Source organism: Oryctolagus cuniculus, chromosome X (assembly GCF_051225735.1).
Source record: "Oryctolagus cuniculus isolate XC-2025 breed Fujian yellow rabbit chromosome X, ASM5122573v1, whole genome shotgun sequence".
Taxonomy (NCBI): Eukaryota; Metazoa; Chordata; class Mammalia; order Lagomorpha; family Leporidae; genus Oryctolagus; species Oryctolagus cuniculus.
The window spans coordinates 84,870,739-84,895,189 of NC_142888.1; the positions used below are offsets into that span (position 1 = coordinate 84,870,739).

Sequence of the window (24,451 nt, forward strand, 5' to 3'; positions counted from 1 at the left end):
TCCAGACTAGGAGAGAAGCTCATATTATTTAACTTTAACATGAGAATTTTACCTACCTCTCTCTGATCTCCTCTACAAAATTGATTTAGAATTCTTTGTAAATGGGTCATATCTTGAGACTGAACCTACATTTCCAAGCCATTGCTACTTTCCAGGAGCTTATTGAAGACAATTGCCTTCTGAAGTCAAGTTCTCACAAATGGACAAATAGACTTCACTATAGCCTACCAGCCAGCAAAGAATAAACAAGCTAACGTATAGACAGAAAGTAGTTAGGCCTTTGGTATGGCTTATGATTTGCACATGCTCTGGTAACAACAGAGTTCCCTAACAGCTGCTGGTCCTTCCAATTAGCAGTGTGAGCACAGTCAAGCCACTTAAAAAGTGGCTGAGGGGGCTGGTGCTGTAGCATAGCGGGTGAAGCTATGGTGCCAGCATTCCATATGGGTGCCGGTCCAGTCCCCGCTGCTCCACTTCCGATCCAGCTCTCTGCTATGCCCTGGGAAAGCAGTAGAGGATGGCCCAGGTCTTTGGGCCCCTGCACTCACATGGGAGGCCCGGGGGAGGCTCCTGACTTCGGATTGGTGCAGGTCTAGCCATGGCGGCCATCTGGGAAGTGAACCAGCGGATGGAAGACCTCTCTCTCTCTCTCTCTGCCTCTCTGCAAATCTTTCAAATAAATAAATAAATCTTTAAAAAAAAAGAAGTGGCTGAAGGAAGTGGCTGCCATTAAATATCAGAGTACCCTCATTTGAATCTCAGAGAAGCTTCTGGTTCCAGCTTCGTGCTAATGTAGACCTTGAGAGGCAGTGCTGATGGTTCATGTACTTAGATCACTATAATCCACATGGGAGACCCAGATTGAATTCTGGACTTCTGGTTTCAGACTGACCAGTCCTAGCTGTTGCAGGCATTTGAGGAGTGAACTAGTGGATAGGAGATATTTCTCTCTCAAATAAAATGAAAATAAAATATAAAAAACCCTCAAGCCTTGGGTAAGAGAATAGAAATTATGTTCACTAAGTATTCTAAATAATAGTAGCAAGTGGGGCCGGCACTGTGGTGTAGCAGGTAAAGCTGCCGCCTGCAGTGCTGGCATCCCGTATGGGTGCCGGTTCAAGACCCAGCTGCTCCACTTCTGATCCAGCTCTCTGCTGTGGCCTGGGAAAGCAGTAGAAGACAGCCCAGGTCTTTGGGCCCCTGCACCCATGTGGGGAAATCTGGAGGAGGCTCCTGGCTCCCGGCTCCGGATCGGCGCAGCTCCGGCTGTTGTGGCCAATTGGGGAGTGAACCAGCAGATGGAAGACCTCTCTCTCTCTGCCTCTCCTGTCTCTGTGTAACTCAAATAAAAAAATAAATCCTTTTTTAAAAAAAATAGCAAGTGTCAAGGTGGTTATAGGAGTCTGGAGCTGTACAAAGTCTGGCCTAGAAATACAGATTTGGAAGTCATCAGCATACAGGTTATAGTTGAAACCACAGGACCAGGTGAGAGAATTCCTCGTTGTGGGAGGCTATCTGCACCACAGGATGTTTAGCAACATCCCTGGCCTCTACCTACTGGATGTCAGTAACAACTCCTGAGTCACCAAGACCAAAACCAACTCTAAACATTGCCCAATAGCCCGCAGGGATAACAAAATGACCTCCCGTCAATAAACATTGATCTACAAGTCCTCTCAGCTCTGCAATCCAGGTGATGATGAACCTCAGGCAGATGGTTAGGAGAGTTTGCAGCTTTGGAGATAGGCCTGGATGAGGGCACATATCTGCCAGTTTATAAGCGCATGGCGGTAGTAGAAGTCATGAACATGGATGAGATTACTCAGAGACAGTGTATAGCATCAGAAAAGAGGAAGATCCAGGACAGGACCCTTGAGAGCACTGGCATTTAAGGGGAAGCTGAGAAGGGGGTTCAGAGAACTAGAGATGCTGGGCCTACTAACATCACGATGATCATTTACTACCAGTTGCTATGTGCCGATGACTGTGTTATGTGTTTGCAAGTATCATCCTACTTAACACTGAAAAAAACCCTTCGTGAAATGAGCATTATCACTCCCATTTTCTGTGAAGGGAACTGAGGCTCACAACATGAGGTTGACCCGCTGAAGTTTACGCTGCTAGTCAGTGGCAGGCAGGGCCAAGACTGAGACGTGAGTTCGCCTGCCTTTTTGGTTCACACGCTTGATCCTGGGACCCAAGGACTGAAGGAGTACAAGGAAGAACAGAGCGATCCACAGGGCAGTATCAAATCCAAACGTTTAGTCAAGTCAGATAAGTACAGAACAGTGTCCAACAGATTAACAAGGATGTCGTGGGTGACCTTGGGAGGGACAGTTTCAGTGGGTGGTGGGAACTCCAGCCAGAATGCAAACAACTGAGGAGAGAAATGGGAGAAAACAAGTGGAAACAATGAATGGAGACTATCCGAAAGTTTAGAAGTGAAGGGGAGGGAGGTGAGCGATAAGATGGTAGCTAGCGGAAGGGAGTAAGTCGTATCTAGGGAGCTTATTTTTTCCTTACTACAAAAGTTATACTTAGAGTAGAAGATTTAGAATAGATTGCTGAATAAAAGGCATCCCACACACCAGAAATAACTTACCTTTCCGGCCCTTCATTGTCCTATACACAGAATACACACATTTTTGCAGAAATGACTTCAAATCAAACACCGTTTTGAGACCTGTTGTTTTGAATATAATACCTTGTAAACACTTTGCCATGTTAATAAATGCCCTTGTGTAAGCATCATGCTGCCAGCTGCTTGGTATTCCAACAGGCCATATTGAAGCATCATTTTTTGAAAGATTTATTTATTTATTTGAAAGGCAGAGTTACAGAGACAGATCTTTCATCTGATGGTTCACTTCCTACATGGCCACAATGTCCAGGGCAAGCCAGGAGCTATGTGGGTGGCAGGGGCCCAAACACTTGGGACATCTTCTGCCTCTTTCCCCAGGCCACCATCAAGGAACTGGATCAGAAATGGAGCAGCCTACATACGAACTGGGATGTGGGCATCGCAGGTGGAGGCCTTACCCACTATGCCACAAGGCACACCTCTTGCTTTTTAAAAGATTTATTTATTTATTTGAAAGTCAGAGTTACAGAGGCAAGCCAGAGGGAGGGAGAAACGGAGGGAGAGAGGGAGAGAAAGAGAATATCTTTCATCTCCTGGTTCACTTCCCAAATGGCCATCCCAGCATGGGCTAGGCCAGGTCAAAGCCAGGAGCCAGGAGCGTCTTCCAGGTCTCCAATGCGGGTACAGGGTCCCAAAGACTTGGGCCATCTTCTGCTGCTTTCCCAGGTGCATTAGCAGGGAGCTGGATCAGAAGTGGAGCAGCTAAGACTTGAACCAGCACCCATATGGATGCTGGCACTGCCGGGAGAGCCTTTACCTGCAATGCCACAGCGCCAGCCCCAACGCTGGCCCCTTTCACTGCAGCATCCATCCCTTCCTCTCCCCGTCTTTTCTCACTCCCCTCCCCTATATAAGCTACTGTACAGTGCAAGTCTAACTCAAAATAAATTTAATAATTACTGAAAAATTTATTAAACACTTGTTTGAAAAAATTTTTTTAAGCTGAGTGATAGCTGAACATATTTATACCTAACAGGGTGTCTGTGTGTATGTGTGTATGTGTGTGAATGAGAGAGAGAGAGAAAGGCTGGTCTAGAGAGGGAAAGGTTGACGATACAACTGGGGCAGGCAAGGCCTGGGGCCGGTGCTGTGGCATAGTGGGTTAATGCCCTGGCCTGAAGCGCCAGCATCCCATATGGACGCTGGTTCCAGTCCTGGCTGCTCCACTTCCGATCCAGCTCTCTGCTATGCCCTGGGAAAGCAGTAGAGGATAGCCCAAGTCCTTGGGCCCCTGCACCCACGTGGGAGACCCGGAAGAAGCTCCTGGCTCCTGGCTTCGGATTGGTGCAGCTCTGGCTGTTGTGGCCAATTGGGGAGTGAGCCATCCAGCTCCCTACTAATGCACCCGGGAAAGCAGTGGAAGATGGTCCAAGTGCTTGGGCCTCTGCCACCCACGTGGGAGACTAGGAAGACGTTCCTGGCTCCTGGCTTTGGCTTGGCCCAGCCCCAGTCATTGCAGCCATTTGGGGAGTGAACCAGCAGGTGGAAGACCTCTCTCTCTCTGTCTTTCTCTGTAACACTGTCTTTCAAATAAATAAATAAATAAATATTTTACAAAAATTACTGCCCTGTATTTTCCTCTAAATCATTACATTCTAAAGTAAAAGCCTTCAGCATGATTTTTATTTTTAACAACAAATTTATTAATTATAAAAGTAATACATGCACATGATAAAAACATCAAGTACAACAGAAAGCTATAGATGAAAAGAAAAGTTCCTTTCCTCTTCTTCCCACTACCCTGCTTGCCAAATTCCTCCTTCAGAGGTCATCGTCATTAGCAGTTTCTTATTTGTGTCCTTCCATCATTTTCTGGACGCTTACATCCATGCACATACACCCTCTGTGCACATATCCCCTCTCACTAATGAGCTGTGCGCCCTAGAGCTAATCGCAACCTCTCTGAGCCTCATCTTCCCACCCTGAAGAATGACTGGGAAACCATAGTAAACATTCGCAACACAATACATGAATGTAAAGCACTATTGCTGAAGACATGGGAATGGAGGTGCTTCTTTCTCTTACACCCGAGCTAGAGGATGGTTCTGTGTGAGTAGCAGCAATCACTGCTGCTTGTTTTAAACTAGCATCCTCAGCCACGGCTGACAGGTTGGGAGAAATAATACTGCACAGCTGCTAGAGATGGTCGGAAATGGAGGAGCTCGATATGCAGCCAATGGGTGCGTTCTCCTTGGCGACTACCAGGTGATTCCAGGCTTGCTGCGTTTTAAGGCTTCCATCTTCCTAAATGTATCGTCGTGTAAATGATCTGTGTCGATGCTGTGGAGACAGGAAAGTCTTGCATGAAGTCAAGCCATCAATGCCAGCAGAAGCTTCGTGATGCTTAAGGATGAGCGTCCCTTTCACACTTGCTCCATGGCACTGCTCAATTACTTCACATCCACTCAGCTATTTACCTCCTCGGCCAGCCTCAGCTCCTGCCCTGGGATCTCAAAAGACAAAGTGCTCACCTTCCTCTTGGACTCTTTACTCCTGTTCCTCCCTGCCTCGTCCAAGGCTCTGCTTCTTCAGTCTATTTGTTTTCTATTCCTGTAGCTGCATCCCTCCCTTTGGCTTCCTGTCTCTCAGCTGGCAGATATGCCCAAAGCAAAAAAAAAAAAAAAATCCTTACTGCCTCCAGTCCTACAACTCCCTGCAACTGTGTCCCCACATCCCTTCCCCTTTCCACAAACTTCTTGTAAAGCTGACCTCTGTTCTCTTTCTTCACTTATCTCCCTTACATCTCTTCCAGTCATGGAAGTATGGTTTGAGGCCCTACCATACCTAAAAAACAGCACTTCACCAGGTCACCTATGGCCTCCTTATTGCTAAATTTTCAGTACTCATTTGATGGTATTGCGCTGTTGAGCATTTCTTACTTGAAAGTCAACTTTCCCTGAACTTCCTGGATATCATTCTCTCCTTGTTCTCTCCGTGGGTTTTCCTTTCCATATCCACTTCTTAAAACTTGGTACTGAGGCTGGTGTTGTGGTATAGTGGGTAAAGCAGCTGCCACTGTGCAGGCATCCCATATGAGTGCCAGTTTGAGCCCCAGCTGCTCTACTTCCAATCCAGCTCTCTGCTGTAGCCCGGGAAAGCAGTGGAAGATGACCCAAGTCCCTGGGCCCCTGCACCTGCGTGGGAGACCTGGAAGAAGCTGCCGGCTCCTGGCTTCAGATCGGCCCCTCTCCAGCCATTGCAGCCATCTGGGGAGAGAACCAGTGGATGGAAGACCTCTCTCTCTGTCTCTCCCTCTCTCTGTAACTCTACCTCTCAAATAAATAAAATCTTTAAAAAGTTGGTATTGCCTAGGGCTTATTCTTCAGAGATATTTATCAGAGATTTTCTTTTTATCACTCGTCCTAGAGGACCTTATCCACTGTCATGGCTTCAGCTACCCCACATCTACAGAGATGATAACTTCCTAAAGCACACTCCTATATCGAACTTCCTATATACTAGAAAATCTTCTTGGAGGGTCTCCTAGACACTTCGAAGTTCAGACACACACACACACACACACACACACACACCAATCTGTGGTTGATTAAAGAAACTCATCTAGACTCAGCCACCTCGATACATATGGTATTTTATAGAACAATGGCTGTCACTTTCAGTGTGGATGAAGATATTTGTAACTCTGGAGCCCAGTATAATACCACAGCAGGGCTGGAAGGGATCCCAGACTAGCCAGCGCATCACTGTCCAGTCACCAAGCTTCTGTTGGACTATGCAGGATTAGTTCTCAAGATCAACACTATGTAAGCAGTCAAAAACAGCATCAGCAGTAGACTGATTCTCCACCAAGCTTTGGAAAGAAAAGTGGGCTGAGAAGGAGCCTCAAAATATTCTCCCACTAAAGCATGCTATAGTAAGTCATGGACGACTCAATTTTTACTCAGAATTCAGCCAACAGGTCTAACTTACTACATGTGGTATACAAAGTTCAGTCTCCTCAGTCCCCTTTGTTGACATGCTCTGCTTTGTGTTTTATGCTCCAGCAACAAAACTTCCTGAAGATTCCCCACCCCATCCCTATAGAGTGACAGAAACTATGCTGTCAATTGCCTGGGTATCATTTTGATCTAAATATTTATTTATTGATTTGAAATTCAGAGTTACAGAGAAGGAAGGAGAAGGAGAAGGAAGAGAGGGAGGAGGAGAGATGGGAGAGATGGGAGAGATGAGAGAGATGAGAGAGATGAGAAAGAGGGAAGTGAGGGAGAGGGAGAGGGAGAGGGAGAGATCTTCCATCTGCTGGTTCACTCCTTAGATGGCTGTAATGACCACGACCGGACAAGGCTGAACCCAGGAGCCAGGAGCTTCTTCTGGGTCTCCCACGTGCCCAAGCACTTGGGCTATCTTCCACCTCTTTCCCTAGGCCATTAGCAGGAAGCTGGATTGGAAGTGGAGCAGCTGGAATACAAATTGGCTCCTATTTGGGATGCCAGCATAGCAGGTGTCAGCTTAACCTGCTACGCCACAACACCAGCCCCAACTATCTGGGTATCTTTGTTCATGTTATCTCCTAAGCCTGAACTTAATCTTCTCCATCCTTGCTCCCATCTTCCCTAGCTAGTCCTAATATTCAATTTAGGTGGCTCTTCCTCCAAGAAAATTTTCCTGACTCTGTTGGGTAGGATTAGCTGTATCCTGCCAAAGCACCCTTAATATCTCATGATTATCCCATTGTACTGATTTATGTGTCTGTCTCCACCACTAAGATCCACTGGCCCCTAAGAGCACATATCTTGTCTCATATTTTACTCATTATTATTTTCTAAGCACCTGGAACATTTGTCTGGCACAAAAGATGTATCTGGCAAGCGCTTGAGGAATGAACGAAGATGATCTTTGTTACTTTGAGGCCACAACCTCTTCATTGACCTTCTGAATATCTAGACACCTAGCTTTTACCCAACATATCATCAATTGTCTCCTAGACTTGCCTCTGGATGCTCCAAATTACTAACTGGTTTCCATAGGCACTTACACATGCAAAGTAATGCCTCGAGAAGTTTACAAGTGAAAATACAGTGAACTCTTAGGAATTAACCTTCCTGGGGCCAGTGTTGTGGTACAGTGCATTGAGCTGCTGTTGATGATATCAGCATCCCAAGTGATCATGTCCGGGCTTCTGATCCAGCTCCCTGCTAATGGCCTGGAAAAGCAGTGGAAGATGGCCCAGGTGCCTGGGTCCCTGCCACTCATGTAGAAGACCCAGATGCAGTTCCAGGCTCCTGCCATCAGCCTGGTCCAGCACTGGCCATTGAGGCCATTTGGGGAGTGAACCAGCAGATGGAAGATCTGTCTTTCCCTCTAACTAACAATGCCTTTCAAATACAAATATAAATACATACATAATAAAAAAAAAGAAATTAACCTTCCTCCAAGCTTTCCAGTTGTCAGAGAAGAGCCCTACCACCTTCTAAAAGGCTCTGCAGGGTTTGCTCCTCTCCAGCTTACCACATGAAATTATCTGTATCTTCCTCTCACCATACTTGGTATGTGTATACTTCCTTTTTTAAAAGATTTTATTTATTTATTTGACAGGTAGAGTTACAGACAGTGAGGGGGAAAGACAGAGAGAAAGGTCTTCCCTCCATTGGTTCACTTCCCAAATGGCCACCATGCCGGAGCTGCACTGATCCGAAGCCAGGAGCCAGGTGCTTCCTCCTGGTCTCCCATGGGGTGCAGGGCCCAAGCACTTGGGCCATCCTCCACTGCACTCCCGGGCCACAGCAGAGAGCTGGACTGGAAGAGCAGCAACCGGGACTAGAACTAGTGCCCATATGGGATGCTGGCACCACAGGCGGAGGATTAACCTAGTGCGCCAAGGCACCAGCTCCGGTATGTGTATACTTCTACTGATTCAAATTCTTCTACATTCAAAATGTATCTGACGTCAACAAATTGTGGCTATGCTGTGTGTGGGTGTATCTGTGTGTCCTGTATTTTGTATGCAGAGCTATTATTGCACACTGTTAGCGTAGGTTGTAAGGGTTTAAAGGTTGGCTTGAAAACACAATGGAAGCATACTGGTTTTAAAAAAAAGCAGTAGAGAAATAGGTAATGGTGTAGCCATTTAAAATTAAAAAGGAAAAAATGGCATGCCACTACCAACAAAAGAATTGCTCCTTGCTGTTATTTAGGACCTGTACTATAGCATGCACTGTGGAGTGCTGCCATGTTAACTTGATCTGTGTTTAAAGAAACATTAAGGTTGACTGAGGTGTTTATTCCAAGCTGTTGACAGTAAAGGCTCCATACACATCTTTCTACGAAAGACGACACAAAGGTCTCTAAACTCCTGAGGCTTAACATGCGAATAATTCCCCCTGCTTGGGCACTAGTCACTACATTCGTGAGCCTCTGAAAAGAACACATGTTCACTTTGCCATTAGAGAACCAGCTTCTGACATAGACTCAGGTCTTGGGGGGAATGTCTAGCCTCACAGTTTAGACACCTGCACCCTACACTGAAGTGCATGGATTCACTCCAGTTCCTGGCTCCAGCTTCCTGCTAATGCAAACACAGGAAGACAGCAGTAATGGCTCCAGAAAGTGGGTCCTTGCTACCCACGTGGGAGACCTGGATAGAGTTCTTGCCCCCAGCTTTAGCTCCAGCCCAGCCATAGCTGTTGTGAGCATTTGGAGAGTGAATCAGCAGATGGGAGCATGCACACATGTACACGTGCTTCCTCCCTCTCTCTCCCTCTAATAAAATTTTTTTGCCATTTTCAATTAAGCTTCAATCCATCAAATTGGCTTTGGGATGTGGAATTTTCACACTGGCATTTATCTTCCATTATGTTTTCCAGTTCTGAATGCCAGGAGTGAATGGTCATTTGGCTACTGGTTGCCTCCCAACAGAGCACAGTTTTATCCTAATTAAGAATGACCTTGGCTGGCGCCGCGGCTCACTAGGCTAATCCTCCACCTGCGGCACCGGCCCCCAGGGTTCTAGTCCTGGTCGGGGAGCCGGATTCTGCCCCCATCGCTCCTCTTCCAGTCCAGCTCTCTGCTGTAGCCCGGGAGTGCAGTGGAGGATGGCCCAAGTGCTTGGGCCCTGCACCCGCATGGGAGACCAGAGGGAAGCACCTGGCTCCTGGTTTTGGATCAGCGCAGTGCGCCGGCTGCAGTGGCCATTTGGGGGGGGTGAACCAATGGAAAAGAAAGACCTTTCTCTCTGTCTCTCTCTCTAACTCTGCCTGTTAAAAAAAAAAAAAAGAATGACCTTGTGTGTCATGGTGTCATGCCAACCTGCTGAGCTGGCAGACAGACACTGACCAGAAAGGGTCAAGAGCTCCATCTTCTCTAACTGTCCTATTTCCGCTTCACTCCTTCTGTTTTGAAGACTCTTACAATGTATGCATCGAGTCCTCCAGCAGGTTTTAGAAGCTGAAATGGAAAGAGTGTGGTATTTATAGACTGCCTCCTAAATGTCAAGGGCTGCACTAGGGACATGCAAGACTGCTGTTTCAATTCAATTCCCGTTAATCCCAGGTAGTCAGGTACTGGCATTTTCTCCGTGTTTCTAGGCAAGGATACTGAGGTTCAGAGAACTTAAGCAAGAGTGCTCACATAGCGAGTAGATGCTAGGTCTGGTGCGGGACAAGACTGCTGTTTCAATTCAATTCCCGTTAATCCCAGGTAGTCAGGTACTGGCATTTTCTCCGTGTTTCTAGGCAAGGATACTGAGGTTCAGAGAACTTAAGCAAGAGTGCTCACATAGCGAGTAGATGCTAGGTCTGGTGCGGGAGCCAGGTCTAGTAAAATCTAGATGCTATGCTTTTTCCTATACTACGCCACGTCCTTTAGCAGTGAGGTACAGAGTCATCTGCACTCTGCCTCTCCCTGCTCCCTTGTCCGAGAAGGTTAGATCTACTGGTAGTTTCACTTACTTTTTTATTTTGCATAGGCTTGGCCTGCCCTCAGTTTTTCTCCTCTTCCTTCTCGGCAATGGCCTATGACCAAACCTGGCGTGCTTATCCCCACCCCCTCCCTGCCACTTCCCCCACCACAGTGACTTACTAGAATGTCTGAAGTTTACATACTGGATGAATCAGTGCATCACACAGCATCTGCACTCCAAAATCTCTGAGGTGATTTCCACTTAAGTCCAGCAATGTTAGGTTCTCATTTCTGCTAAGGACAGAAGCAAGCGCTCCACAGCATGCATCTGTGAGATGACATTCTGCTAACCTATGAGGGACAGAAGATTCAAGAAGCAAAGTAACTTTACCCCAGTTCCCCAAGGACCGTCTCTTCCATATGCAGCCTGGAGCAACAGCCCAACAGAACGCATTCCTGTGCACTTACCACAAGGTCTGGAGCTTGCAGTAAGGGTGTTTCAGCCCTTCACAAAGTACCTGCATGCCTTCATCCCCTAAGGCATTGTCACTAAGGTCAAGGTCTCTCAGGTGTTCATTGGTGTACAGTGCATTACACAGATCCTGACAACACGCCCCCGTCAGATGACAGGTCCACAATCTGCCAGAAAGTAAGGGAGACAAGCCTGGCATCATTTCATCTACCCTAGAGTCACTTTAGGAATTGTGTTTGTCCATTAGAAAAACAAATGAGAAAAGCAGAGTGTCATGTTAAAAGGAGGGGAGCAGTGTTGTGGTGCAGCAGGTTAAGCCACTGCCTGCAATGCTGGCTTCCATGTGAGCGCAGGTTTGCATCCCAGCTGCTCCACTTCCAATCTAGCGCCTTGCTAATAATGCACCTGGGAAAGCAGCAGGAAATGTCTCAAGTGCTTGGGCTTCTGCCACCCACATGGGAGACCCAGATGGAGTTCCAGGCTCCTGGCTTTGGCCTGGCCCAGCTCTGGCCATTGCAGCCACCTGGAGAGTGAACCAGAGTATGGAAGATCTCTCTCCCTTCCCCCTCCATCTCTCCATCTAATTCTGCCTTTCAAATAAACAAAATCTTAAAATCAAATCCTGTCAGGCCAGGGCCAGGCAGAGATTGCAGGGCAAGAATGATTTATCTCCCCCCTCCAAAATTATTCAATTTGTCATTAATTGCTTCCTTGGAGATTCAATTACCAGGTCAAAAGCGACTCATTTAATTTGGGGAGCTGCTGAAACATCAGGAAACTGCCTGTGGCTAGAGTCCACCATACTCACGCCAGATCCTTTAACTGACAGTCAGGCTGTTTTAATCCTTCACACAGCAATTTCAGTCCCAAATCTTCAATTTTGTTATTAATTAGCAGTAGTCTTGTGAGACTTCGCGTGGAGCTTAGGACTTGGGCAAGGGGCTCGCAGCAAGCTGCGGAGAGGGAACATTCTGAAAGCCTGGAGGGAGAGGAACAGCAAGGGGGCTGTTAGCCCCGGCAGCAAGCAGTGCTAATGACCCTCCAATGCCAAGGCCAGGGAGAAGGACAAGCAGACACTTACACAAGGTTCTTAATCATGCCCTTCGCATGCAGCAGACCTTCGCAGAGACGCCGTACTCCTGTGTCCCCCAGGACATTGGCGAACACGAACAGTTCTTGTAGAGTCTGACTCACTTGCAAGAAGGAAGAGAGCTCCACACAGCTAGCATCTGTGAGGGAACAGGTGCTCAAGCTATCCAGAGAAAAAGAAAAGAAGTATTAGCCACCGCCATCATTTGGGCTTCCTGGAAATGTTCAGCCAGTCTCCACACTTTGGTACATCCTAACTGGGCTTTAAGTTCCGGCTCCCGCCCCATCTCTTTCATAGAACCTCCTCTTGAGGTCTCCAGCCCACAGTGACCCCCTCTTCCCTTGACTCGCCTGGATTTTCAAAAATGATTCTGCAGTATTTGATACCTATGTAGGTGTCCTTAAGGGCAGTCTTGTCACTATCCATATCTAGCCTAGTTTTGGATACATAGCAGGCATGCTTTATTATGTAGTTAGCATCTAAACAATGCAACTCCTGTAAACACATGTAGCTGTGGTACACTGGGAAGAGCATGGGATTTGGAGACAGATTTTGGGGTCAACATCCTGGCTATACTACTTGCGAGCAGTGTGATTTTGGCCAAGTCACTTTTCCCTTGATCTTGAGTTTCTTCATCTACACAAGAGATGAGAAAAACTACCTTGTATGACTATTTGAAGGAGCGAAAACAGTCAGATAACTTGTGGCAAGCACCAAGCAGGTACCAGAAAAGTTCAACAGACTGGCAGGATGCTAGATAGTTCTAAGAAACTTACTCGAGTTTCTCCACTTTACAGTTGGCATGTCTGAGACCCTCGCAAAGATACTTCACCCCTGTGTCCCCCAGAGGATTTTCACTCAGGTCCAGCTCAGTGAGGTGTGGGTTGCAAATGAGAACAGAGGCAAGATACTTGCAAACAGCTTCTGAGCTTTCTGGGAGAAGGCTAGCACACAACCTGGAGGGAAAGATGTAGAGAGACTCACTTCCTATCCAGGATACCACACAAGCAGAGAAAAGTAAAGGCCTAAGACACAAGACTCCCCATTGGGAGCATGTCACAGCCCCTTACTCCCCCACGACAAAGACTTGTACACTACTTGCAAAGCAATGCACCCCATCATAGGAACTTGACTGTCCGAGGAAAGCAAAGGGCTGGGAGGAAATCATAAAATGATGTAGTCTCATTTTACATCCCTGTATGAAATCCGTACTCTCTCTCTCATCTTCTTTCTAATCCCGGGGAGGAGGGGATTCTCCAATCATTTTACAGTCAAAAGGTCTTTTCCTCTTATTTAAATGTCCATTATTTATTAATTTGTCCTTAGAGAAACTCAGTCCATCATCATCATCATCATCCATATAATAATATTCCTTCTTTAGCACAAAGAGTGGTTTTTACTGACCTCCATGTCTTCTCAATTTTTGTTTCTCCATTACAATTCTGTAATTCCTCGAATCATTTCCCACCAACTTTTTCTTTTAATGCTAAATAGCTTTTGGCTGAAAATAAATCGCATATATATACAATGATGGTTAATTTAACATGTCAACTTAGGTAGGTCATGGTATCCAGATATTTTTCTAAATGTTTATTTGAAGGTACTATTTAAATGAGATCAATGTTTTCATCAGCAGACTTTAAGTGAAATAGGTTACCTCTGTAACAGAGTGGGCCTGACCCAATCAGTTGAAAGTCTTAAAAGAAATAGAACAGATTCCTCAGAACAAGGATGGGTTCTGCTGTTAGATCACCTTTGCACTTGAATTGCAAGATTTTGGACTTCTCAGCCTCAATGATGATGGGAGCCAATTCTTTAAAATAAATCTCTTCCTCCCTCTCCATGTATACATCCATCTACACACTCAGACACAAATACACACACAGGCATATAAATACACGTCCCATTGACTGCTTGGTTGTGGTTCTTTGGAGAACCTTGACTAATCCATATGTGACAACACATTTTTGATTAAGGTAATTACTGTGCACTTTCAGGCACACTTAGGTTTTGAATTCTGCTTTTATCATGGTTTTTAGCCTAATAACGTTGGGCCCCCATTTCCTCATATGCTAAAAATGGACATCATGGGGGCCAGTGCTGTGGTGTAGTGGGTAATGCCACTGCCTGAAGTGCCGGCATTCCACATGGGTGCCGGTTCAAGTCCCGGCTGCTCCACTTCCAATCCAGCTCTCTGCTATGGCCTGGGAAAGCAGTACAAGATGGCCGAAGTTCTTGGGCCTTGCGCCCACGTGGGAGACCTGGAAGAAAGCTCCTGGCTCCTGGCTTCAGATAGGCACAGCTCCAGCTGTTGCGCCCAACTAGGGAGTGAACAGTGGATGGAAGACCTCTCTCTCTGCCTCTCATCTCTCTGTGTAACTCTTTCAAGTAAATAAATAAATCTTTAAAAAAAATGGACATCATAATCTGGACCTCTCAGAGCTGCTGTGCAGATTACAGGAAATCATGTATCTAAAACATTTAATGCAATGGTTAGTACAAAGTAATTGCTCAGTAAATGTGAGTTATTACTGTGGTTGATGACATTGCCACTTAAAAGGAAACTTTTCCTCCTAAGCTTATTACCTAGGAACAATTCTAGGGCCTGCCATTTTTATTCTTCCTTTCCGTGATTCCTTGAAATGCATTTTGCTCATACAACATCCATCTTGAGGTGCGTATTTTAAAAACATTCTTGCAGAACTGAAACTAACATTCACAACTTACTTGAGTTTCTGTAATTTGCAATTTGGATCTTTTAAACCTTCACAGAGCAATTTCAAAGCTGAAGCTTCCAGTTTTGTTTCACTAAATTCCAGCTCAGTGAGCCACTGATTGGTGCTAAGAACAGCTGCAAGAGCGCCACAAGAAGCCGGAGAGATAAGGCACCGGTACAACCTTCAGAGGACAGAAAAATGGCTTCATTACCTTATTTATGCTCTCCCAAAAGAAGCGGAAATTGATAAAAGAAAAGTTATGAATATAAACAACAAATTAGCCTGCAATCGGTTACCTCAATTTCTGTAGTATACAGTTTGGCCGTTTTAATCCTTCACACAGAAGCTTCAATCCTGAATCTTCCAGGGTGTTTTTGACAAATTCCAAATCTGTCAGATACTGGTTGGTTTCAAATACCGAGGACAGGTCTCTACCACAAGAAGCTGTGAGGTGACAGAAAATGAGTCTGTGTGGAGAAAAAGACATTTCAGCAAAGAAAGAGAATAGGGTTCCCAGCAGGGAGGGTGGGTACTGTGGTTCAGAGAGTTAATTAAGCTGCCACCTGCGATGCTGGCATCCAATACTGGAGCACCAGTTTCATTCTCAACTACTCTGCTTCTGACCCAGATCCCTGCTCATGTGCCTAGGATGGCAGTGGATGATGGCCCAAGTACTTAGGTTCCTGCCGCCCACATGGAAGGCCACCATGGTGTTCTGGAGGTCCTGCCTTCAGCCTGGTCATGCCCCAGCTGTTGCAGGTATTTGAAGAGTAAACCAGTGGATGGAAGATCTCTCTCTGCCCCCTCTGTGTGTGTATGTGTGTGTGTGTGTGTGCATGCGTGTGTGCGCCCTGTCACTCTTTCCAAAAAATAAATAAATATTTAAAAAGAGAAAAAAGGGTTCTCCTTAAAGGTATTTGTTTGTACCTTAGTGATATAATGTAATTCATTCAGCAGTTAATTTATTAAGTGGTTACCACTGTGCTAGATGCTGGACACATGGAGAAAATTAAGACACAGACTATGCCTTGGAGGGATGCCAAATTAATATGAAAAAAAAAATGGTTAGAAAATCATGAATTACAATAAAATGTGAAAAGTACTGCAAGAGATATGAACAAGGTATTATAGTGACAAAGAAAGGTTGCATAATTCAGGCTAGTTTGAAGTATGGTTTAGAGAGCCAAAATATATAAATATATAAAAATATATATTACAATATAATTACATATTACATATAGTAATATATAAAATATATTGCAATATATAACAATATATTTACATATTACATACACACACACACACTTGGGGAAAAACGCTTAAGCACAGCCAAGAAAAGGGATCAGAATCTGAATAGGAGTTAAGTAGATGGGGAGAATGTGGATGGAGAGAGATGGAGGGGCTGAGAAGCAGCCTGTGCAAAGGCCAAGAGGCAGAGAGAGAAAACACTTCATTTGAGAAATGGCAAATTATTTGCTGTGGTCTATTTTTAAAGATTGGCAGGGCATATATAAACTATCAAAAGTGGTTACTTCCCAGGTTGGAGGAAGGGTGAGATAATAGGACGACATATATTTTCCAGGTACTTAACAATTAATTACAATTATCAGATGTTACTGGGGGAAAAGGCTTTTGTTAATTTGGAAAAACATAATACATACTTACTATAAACACTTTTTACAGTGAAGAAAAACAAATAATAAACTTTTTGAAAGATTTATTTATTTGAAAGTCAGAATTACAGAGAGAAAGGGGGAGAGGGAGAGAGAGGGAGAGAGAGGGGGGAGAGTGAGAGAGGGGGAGAGGGGGGAGAGAGGGAGAGAGAGGGAGGGAGAGGGAGGGAGAGGGAGAGGGAGAGAGGGAGAGAGGGAGAGAGGGAGAGAGGGGGAGAGAGGGAGAGAGAGGGAGAGAGAGGGAGGGAGAGGGAGGGAGAGGGAGAGAGGGAGAGAGGGAGAGAGAGGGAGAGAGGGAGAGAGAGGGAGAGAGAGGGAGAGAGAGGGAGAGAGGGGGAGGGAGGGGGAGAGAGGGGGAGAGAGGGAGAGAGGGGGAGAGAGGGAGAGAGAGGGAGGGAGAGGGAGGGAGAGGGAGAGAGGGAGAGAGGGGGAGAGAGGGAGAGAGAGGGAGAGAGGGGGAGAGAGGGAGAGAGAGGGAGAGAGAGGGAGAGAGGGAGGGAGAGGGAGGGAGAGGGAGAGAGGGAGAGAGGGGGAGAGAGGGAGAGAGAGGGAGAGAGGGGGAGAGAGGGAGAGAGAGGGAGAGAGAGGGAGAGAGGGAGAGAGAGGGAGAGAGAGGGAGGGAGAGGGAGAGAGGGAGAGAGGGAGAGAGGGGGAGAGAGGGAGAGAGAGGGAGAGAGGGGGAGAGAGGGAGAGAGAGGGAGAGAGAGGGAGGGAGAGAGGGAGAGGGAGAGAGGGAGAGAGGGAGAGAGGGAGAGAGGGAGAGAGGGAGAGAGGGGGAGAGAGGGAGAGAGAGGGAGAGAGAGGGAGAGAGGGGGAGAGAGAGGGAGAGAGAGGGAGAGAGAGGGAGAGAGAGGGAGAGAGAGGGAGAGAGGGGGAGAGAGAGGGAGAGAGAGGGAGAGAGAGGGAGAGAGAGGGAGAGAGGGGGAGAGAGAGGGAGAGAGAGGGAGAGAGAGGGAGAGAGAGGGAGAGAGAGGGAGAGAGGGGGAGAGAGAGGGAGGGAGAGGGAGAGAGGGAGAGGGAGAGAGAGGGAGAGAGAGGGAGAGAGAGGGAGAGAGGGAGAGAGGGAGAGAGAGGAAAGGAGAGGGGGGAGGGAGGGAGGGGGGAAGAGAGAGAGAGAGGGAGAGAGAGAGAGATCTTCCATCCACTGGTTCACTCCCTAGATGACCGTAAGAGTCTGGGCTGGACCAGGCCGAAGCCAGGAACCAGGAGTTGCTTCCAAGTCTCCCATGTGGGTGGCAGGGACTCTAGCATTTGGGCCATTTTCCACTACTTTCCCAGGTCATTAGCAGGGAGCTGGATGGGAAGTGGAGCAGCCAGATTACGAACTGGTGGCCGTATTTGATGCCAGCATCGCAGGTGGCAGCTTTACCCATTATGCCATAATGTTCCAAACAATAAACTTTGGTAAAAAGATTTATTTTATTTCTTTGAAAGACAGAGTTATGGGCAGTGGAGGGGTGGGGTGGGGAGAGAAACAGATCTTCCATCTACTGGTTCACTCCCAAATGGCTGCAATGGCCAGGGCTGGGCCAGGCAGAAGCCAGGAGCTTCATCTGGGTATCTCATCTGGGTGGCACCTGGACCCAAGCACCTGGACCATCTTCTGCATTCCCAGACACATCAGTAGGAAACTGCATTGGAAGTGGAACAGCCAGGACTTAAACCAGTGTCCATATGGGATGTCAGCATTGCAGGTGGTGGCTTAACCCACTACAGCACTACACCCACCCAATAATAAACTTTTGAAAAGAAGTAACATATTCCTATCCAAAAATAACCACTATTAATTCGTTAGTATGCAACTGTAGAGAATTTTTAATGCGTGTTTGCACAGGTAGTTACATGTTCTTTGTAACAAATGAAATCTGAAACATATGTATTTTTTTAAAGACCTATTTTATTTATTTGAGAGGTAGTTACAGAAAGGGAGAGGGAGAGACAGAAACGTTTTCCGTCCGCTGAGTCACTCCCCAAATGGCCACAACAACCGGAGCTGGGCCCATCCGATGCCAGGAGCCAGGAGCTTCTTCCGGGTTTCCCACACGGGTGCAGGGAACCAAGCACATGGGCTATCCTCTACTACTTTCCCAGACCATTAGCAGGAAGCTGGATCAGAAGTGGAGCAGCTGGGACTCAAATCAGCACCCATATGGGATGCTGGTGCTGCAGATGGAGGCTTAGCCCACTAACACCACAGCACCAGTCCTGAAACATATGCATTTTAAAAAGTTAAAAAACACTTTCCTAATCTGTCAACTATCACATGTCCCACAGATAACTAATGTTAAGAGTATGGTGTATTTAGTTGGTGCTGTGGCACAGTACGTTGAGCCTCCATCTGTAGTGCTGGCATCCCATAGAGCTGCCAGTTCAATTCTCAGCTCCTCTACTTCTGATCCAGCTTTCTGATATGGCCTGGGAAAGTAGTGGAAGATGGTCCAAGTCCTTGGGCACCTGCACCTGCATTAGAGACCTAGAAAAAGCTCCTGGTTCCTGGCTTTAGATTGGCCCAGCTCCAGCCATTGCAGCCACTGGGGGAGTGAAACAGCAGACAGAAGACCCTCATCTCTAACTCCACCTCTTATGTAAATAAATAAATAAAAAGAGCATGGTGTACATCTTCTCCCATCTCATTCTCTAAGATTACAAAAATATATGCAAACATATAAGTATATATACAAAGGGGCTTCCAAAAGTTTGTGGAAAATGGAATTAAAAGATGTTTATTATGGTGTAAAAAAGTTTAGAATCTATGTATATGTTTTTCATAACATGCATGTCCCATGAACTTTTTGAAGACCCATCATATATATGATTTGTACATTTTCTAAAAATGGGAGTCCTAGAAAATATCACTTCAACTTTACAGTCCTCATCTCAGGCTCATAGATAGAAACTGTGATTCAGTTATAAACACGATGTATAATTACATACACAAGAAGTGGCCAGGGCTGGCGCTGTGGCGCAGTAGGTTAATCCTCCGCCTGCGGCGCCAGCATCCCATATGGGCGCCGGTTCATATCCCAGCTGCTCCTCTTCCAATCCAGCTCTCTGCTGTGGCCTGGGTAAGCAAAGGATGGCCCAAGTGCTTGTGCCCCTGTACCCACATGGGAGACCCAGAAGAAGCTCCTGGCTCTTGGCTTTGGATTGGCGCAAGTCCTTGGGCTCCTGCACCCTTGTGGGAAACCCAGAAGATTCTCTTGGCTCCTGGCCTCGGATCGGCGCAGCTCCAGCCATTGCAGCCATTTGGGGAGTGAACGAGCGGGTGGAAGACCTTTCTCTCTCCGTCTCGCTCTCACTGTCTGTAGCGCTACCTCTCAAATAAATAAATAAAATATTTTTTATTAAAAAAAGTGGCAAAATAGGACTCAATCTCAGATCTGTCTGGTTTATCCTGCGGGCCTGAAAAAGTCGTTGAAGGATCTGAGAAGCACTATCAGACTCCTCTGACCACAGGGTAAGGCAGGAGACCACCCTGATGTCAGAGCTCTGCAGTGGTAGAGGGAGGAAATGAGGGAAGCTGGACTAGGACTAACCATTAGGGGTGGACAGATTCAAGACACCTCGGGAGGGGCTGAAATGGCTAGGACTCATGAAGAAGCTATTGAGGGTGACTCCAATGTTCAATCTTGCCAGTGAGGGGACAGTTCCCTGGCCCCACCCTCTTCTTGAAGGCGGGGAGCTGCGGAAGGCAAGGCACCATTTCTCATTCTAGAACATTCCAAACCTAGGAGCTGGTCCCCTGGCGTGGAACAAACCATTATGGTAGGGTGGTGGAACAGTTTTTACTTGATTGCAAGTTGTTTTATTTTATTGGTTCTGTGTTTTTTTCTGACCACGGTTGGTTTCTTTCCATCTTCAAGGGCTTTCAGCCTTGTAGCAGGTTCCTTTAGGTCCTGGGGGAAGGGGAGGGGCCTTCCTCCTGCATCCCTCCTCCCACCCTCGCCGTCTCTGGAAGTTGGAACAGTCCTAGAATAAAGGACTCGTGTGCTGGTTCCTAGGCTCCCTTTCCCACCCCGGAGCGCTAAGAGAAAGACTTCACTCTCTTTGGGCCTGGTAGGCGGCGTCATCAGCCTGCACCTCCTTGGGTCCCTGGCAGGAAAGGTGAGGCCTGGAAGTGGAAGTGTCTAGGGCGGGATAAGCTGATTGGGGGGGGAGGGTCACCATATTGCGGGGTTGCCGGGGGTGGGGGGAGGTGGAGAAACAGGACTAGGGAACGGAGAGGGCAGAAGGGCAAGGAGGGAGGAGTCTGGAGGGGTTGGGGTGGGTAAGGGAGCAGGAAAGAGACAACCAGCATCCCACTCCACAGAGCCAGCGAAGCCGAAGTCGCTGAGATCATCAGTCACCATGGCCTTGAAACCAGAGGACCCCTGTAGTGGGTTCAGGCATAGAAAGGTGATAGACTTCATCAATCAGAAAATGGACATGCACCAGAAAGGCTCCAAGTTCTACTGCGATAATATGCCCCTGTCCTGGGAGGAGGTGGAAAACAAGCTCCAGGTCGTCTTAGAGGACAGCGAGGTGTCCAAGGAAGCCAAGGAAGCCTGCGCTTGGGGCAGCCTGGCCCTTGGGGTGCGCTTATCCCGAAGGCAGGGACAGTTACAGGGGCGCAGGGTGCGGTGGCTGCATGACTTCGCCAAACTGCATAAGTCGGCTGCACAGGCTTTGGCCTCAGAAATGAAGGAGCTCAGGGCACAGCACGAGATGGAGCGCAAGGAGGCAGCATTCCGACTGCAGCTGGCCCACGCCAAAGTGGCAGAGTTGCAGAAAGAACGGGACATGCTGAGCTGGAAGCTCCTGCAGGCGGTAAGACTGCTCAACTCCCAGCAGGAGCCCCGTCTCCCAACAAGAGCCTCCTCTGCAGCAGGAGCCCCACCTCACCCTTCCCTGAGCCTGCTTCCCCCAGACCCGACCTCAGTTCCAGCCACTCTTCTCCAGGAGCTGAACAGCCGCTGTGAGTGGGTTACAGAGAGACCAGTCCTGGCCAAGGCCAGACGGGCTGCAACAGGAGTATTGGGTGGGCAGGAGGAGGCGGCGGCTGCCACTGGCACTAGCAGAAGAGGACGAAAGAAGAGGGAAGTAGAGATTGTCCCCTTGGAGGCCACCCAGAAGCGAAGTGGAGGCCTCCCGAGGCTTCTTGGAGCTGTGGGGCGGAAACATGACAAGTCCGGCAAGCAGAGGGAGGGAGACCTCAGGTCAGTGGAGAAAGCCATGTTTTATTTCTCTGGGACCCTAAATGCAGGGCCCACAGCCTCACAGGCACTTCTTCCTGTCCAGCTCCCTGCCTCGTTCTCATACCCCTACGCGCCCCCCTTCCCAGCCCCATCCACACCACCCCTAGCTACAGCCAGGGTCCCAGCACCTGCTGCACCTCAGACGTTCCCCCACTGGTCAGCCTCTGATATCGGCCTGTGGTCTGCCACGGGGGCTCAGGGAGTAGACCCTCCAGAACCTCAGAGAGACGAGAAAGACTCCGAAGCCCAGCAGCAGAGAAGACCCCCAGTGTTCCGCAGGCCGGGGGACTGGGACTGCCCCTGGTGTAATGCTGTCAACTTCTCACGGAGGGAAATGTGCTTCCGCTGTGGGAGGGGAATCTGGCTCCAAAGCCCTTGAATTCAGAAATGTGAAATAGAAGCAGCAGCATACCCCAATGGGAGATCGATTTTTCAGAGGGAGCCGGGAGAGGTGGAGAGGGGACAGGGAAGGAATGGAAGGGAGGTGGGTGGAGTATAGGTAGCTGGGGAAGAGCCGTGTCTTAATGACCCCCTTTTGTGTTCTGGAATGTTAGCTCTGTTGCAGTTTCTGTGTGTGTGTGAGTGTGTGTTTGCCCCCGTACCCTAGTGTCTGGTGGCCCTGGCCTGCCATGTGTATCACATATCGCCCTCTCCCTCAACCTAGGCCTAGGCCTTACCTGGTTGGAACAGGAGTGGACATTTGACCTATCTGAGCCAAAGAGCATGCTCAGGCTAGGAAATCTGGACATAGAGCTGTTTTTCACAGCCAGGGTGGTTTTAGACAACGAGGCAGTGGGTCACTTGGAGTTGGGGGCAGGGTCACAGCTGTCAAGGCCACAGCTGAGGCCTGGTGCTGGGTGTGAGGCTGCAGAATGGGGGACTATACAGAGGCAGGTGTCTTTTGTAGGATTCCTGTTCCAGAAAGCAGACAGGCACAAGAGGAATTAGTTGATTCTGTGACCCCAGAGATGAGGAGAGTGGCAGGGAAAGCAATCACTTTTCTACAATTGTGTTACATAAAAATCCATTTTGCAGATTCACTTCTCTTTATGCTAACTTGAGTGAGCTCCTGTTCTGGGCAACCAGATTATTTACAAATCAGAAACTGGCACCAGGAGAGCAGCTGCAAATAACCATCAAAGAAAATGTTGCGCCTGGCTGGGGCAGTGCATCCAGGTGTGTGTGGCAAGCTATGGGGTTTCCTGGATCCCGAGAGTCCCCAAGTATGAACTGAATGGGAAGCTCATTCATGTTCTGAGGGAATTGTATTACAAGAAGCAAAACCAGCGTGGGGTTAGCCCTGGGTTTATACTTTTACTCAAATCAACACAGCAGAGATCTGCCACTCCTAAGGGACTCTGTCAGGGCTGCATACAGAGGATTTCAGCACTGACTGCAGGCGAGGACTGCTGTGACTGTACAGCCCCATGACAGGAGAATCCTCCCAAGTCCCCATCAGGCAAAGCCACGGACAGTCAGATCGGAACAGGGAACCATGCCACTGCTAAGGAGGCGAGTCAGCAGCCGATTATGCCTGGGGGGTTTGCTGATCTACACCACTGACCAATGCACAGTGCCATTCTGAGGGATTCTCGCCCCAAACCACCACTATGACAAATGTATGGGGCTGGTGGGTGGGAATTTGGCTGCGAAGCTCTCACTGACTTCAGAAACATGAAGTAGAACAGTGGCATATCCCAGTGGGAAATCAGCTTCCAGACAGAGGGACAGGTTGGGGATGATGGCAGTGGGTGGAGTAAGGGGGCAGGTGGGAAGATGGTCTTCCTCTGCCCTCTGATGACCACAGACTACATTCAGGGGGGGCTGAACTTGGGTTTCAGCCCTCAGGTGGGTGTATGGGGAGAAGTTTCACCTGACCAGACTGAGACATGAATAGAGGAGTCCCAGACATCAACTAGGGATTGTGGGCCTAGAGCCTGAGAAGTTGTGTCCCGGGGACATCTGCAGCAACTCAAAGTGACTGGGTTGTCTTCAGTTGGTGAAGGTGTGGATAATCACTGTTAAGAGTTGGAGGCTAGATTCCTGGCCTGAACAGGTGATAACTGTCTTTGACCTTGTTCCTACTTCTCTAGGCCAGGGTTTCCTAGGAGCTGGATAATTCTTGCAGGGAACTGTCTAGTGTATTACAGGATGTTTAGCAGAATCCATAGCCTCTACTCCCTAGATGTCAACAGCACCCACCCCCAGGTTGTGACAACCAGAAATATCTCCAGATTTCGCCACATGTAGCCTAGAGAACAAAATCACCCCCAGATTGGAACCACGGAGACAATGGCATACCTAGGAGCAAACAGAACAAGGTGGAATGAAAAGAGAAGGAAGGAGGTTACAAAGGTGGAGGGGTCCTGTGAGGTAAGATCTGAGAAGTAGCCACCAGGTCTGGTGTCTGGCAGGTCCAGCAGAGTGGCAGGTGCAGAAGCCCACCTGCACGAACTAAAGTGTGAGTGGGAAGCAAGAAAGTGGAACCAGTGAGGGCAGGCTCCTCTCCCAGGACCCTGAGCTGGGAAAGGAAGGAGTGGAGTGGAGTACATTGAGTACGTTGAATGGTGGTTCTTTTGAATATGAGAGAAACCTCAGCCACGAGGAGGGAGAAGGCTGAAGGAAGCCTGAATGTGTGAGAGCTATGAAAGAATGATGTAGATCTTGCATACTGTATTGGAGGCATGGCCACTGCATTGTCAAATGAAAGAAGCCATTTGATAATGGTCATGTTCTTCCTTAGATACCTCCCCCCCAAAAAAAGTTC

The 24,451-nt window shown here is 47.9% G+C and overlaps 2 protein-coding genes across 6 annotated transcripts in view; one reads left to right on the plus strand and one right to left on the minus strand.

Annotated features, from left to right (window-relative positions):
• Window positions 1-4,260: 4,260 nt before the first annotated feature.
• Window positions 4,261-24,451, minus strand: part of LOC100358819 (NACHT, LRR and PYD domains-containing protein 12) — a 74,441-nt gene continuing 54,250 nt past the window's right edge. For 3 of the 5 annotated variants that reach the window (XM_017349976.4, XM_089323737.1, XM_051827233.3), the window contains exons 6-13: window positions 15,074-15,244; window positions 14,788-14,958; window positions 12,837-13,016; window positions 12,052-12,222; window positions 11,779-11,949; window positions 10,967-11,137; window positions 10,679-10,849; window positions 4,261-4,921 (exon numbers count right to left, since the gene is read on the minus strand). In XM_017349976.4, coding sequence (XP_017205465.2) covers window positions 4,840-4,921; window positions 10,679-10,849; window positions 10,967-11,137; window positions 11,779-11,949; window positions 12,052-12,222; window positions 12,837-13,016; window positions 14,788-14,958; window positions 15,074-15,244 — 1,288 coding nt within the window. In that variant the 3' untranslated portion in view covers window positions 4,261-4,839. The remainder of the gene's footprint in view (window positions 4,922-10,678; window positions 10,850-10,966; window positions 11,138-11,778; window positions 11,950-12,051; window positions 12,223-12,836; window positions 13,017-14,787; window positions 14,959-15,073; window positions 15,245-24,451) is intronic. The other 2 variants (XM_070067445.2, XM_070067446.2) reach the window with 2 other exon arrangements.
• On the plus strand, window positions 20,675-22,178 carry TEX13B (testis expressed 13B). The gene has a single exon (XM_051827234.3). It carries the CDS (start codon window positions 20,798-20,800, stop codon window positions 22,061-22,063), a length of 1,266 nt encoding a protein of 421 aa, XP_051683194.2. The 5' UTR covers window positions 20,675-20,797; the 3' UTR covers window positions 22,064-22,178.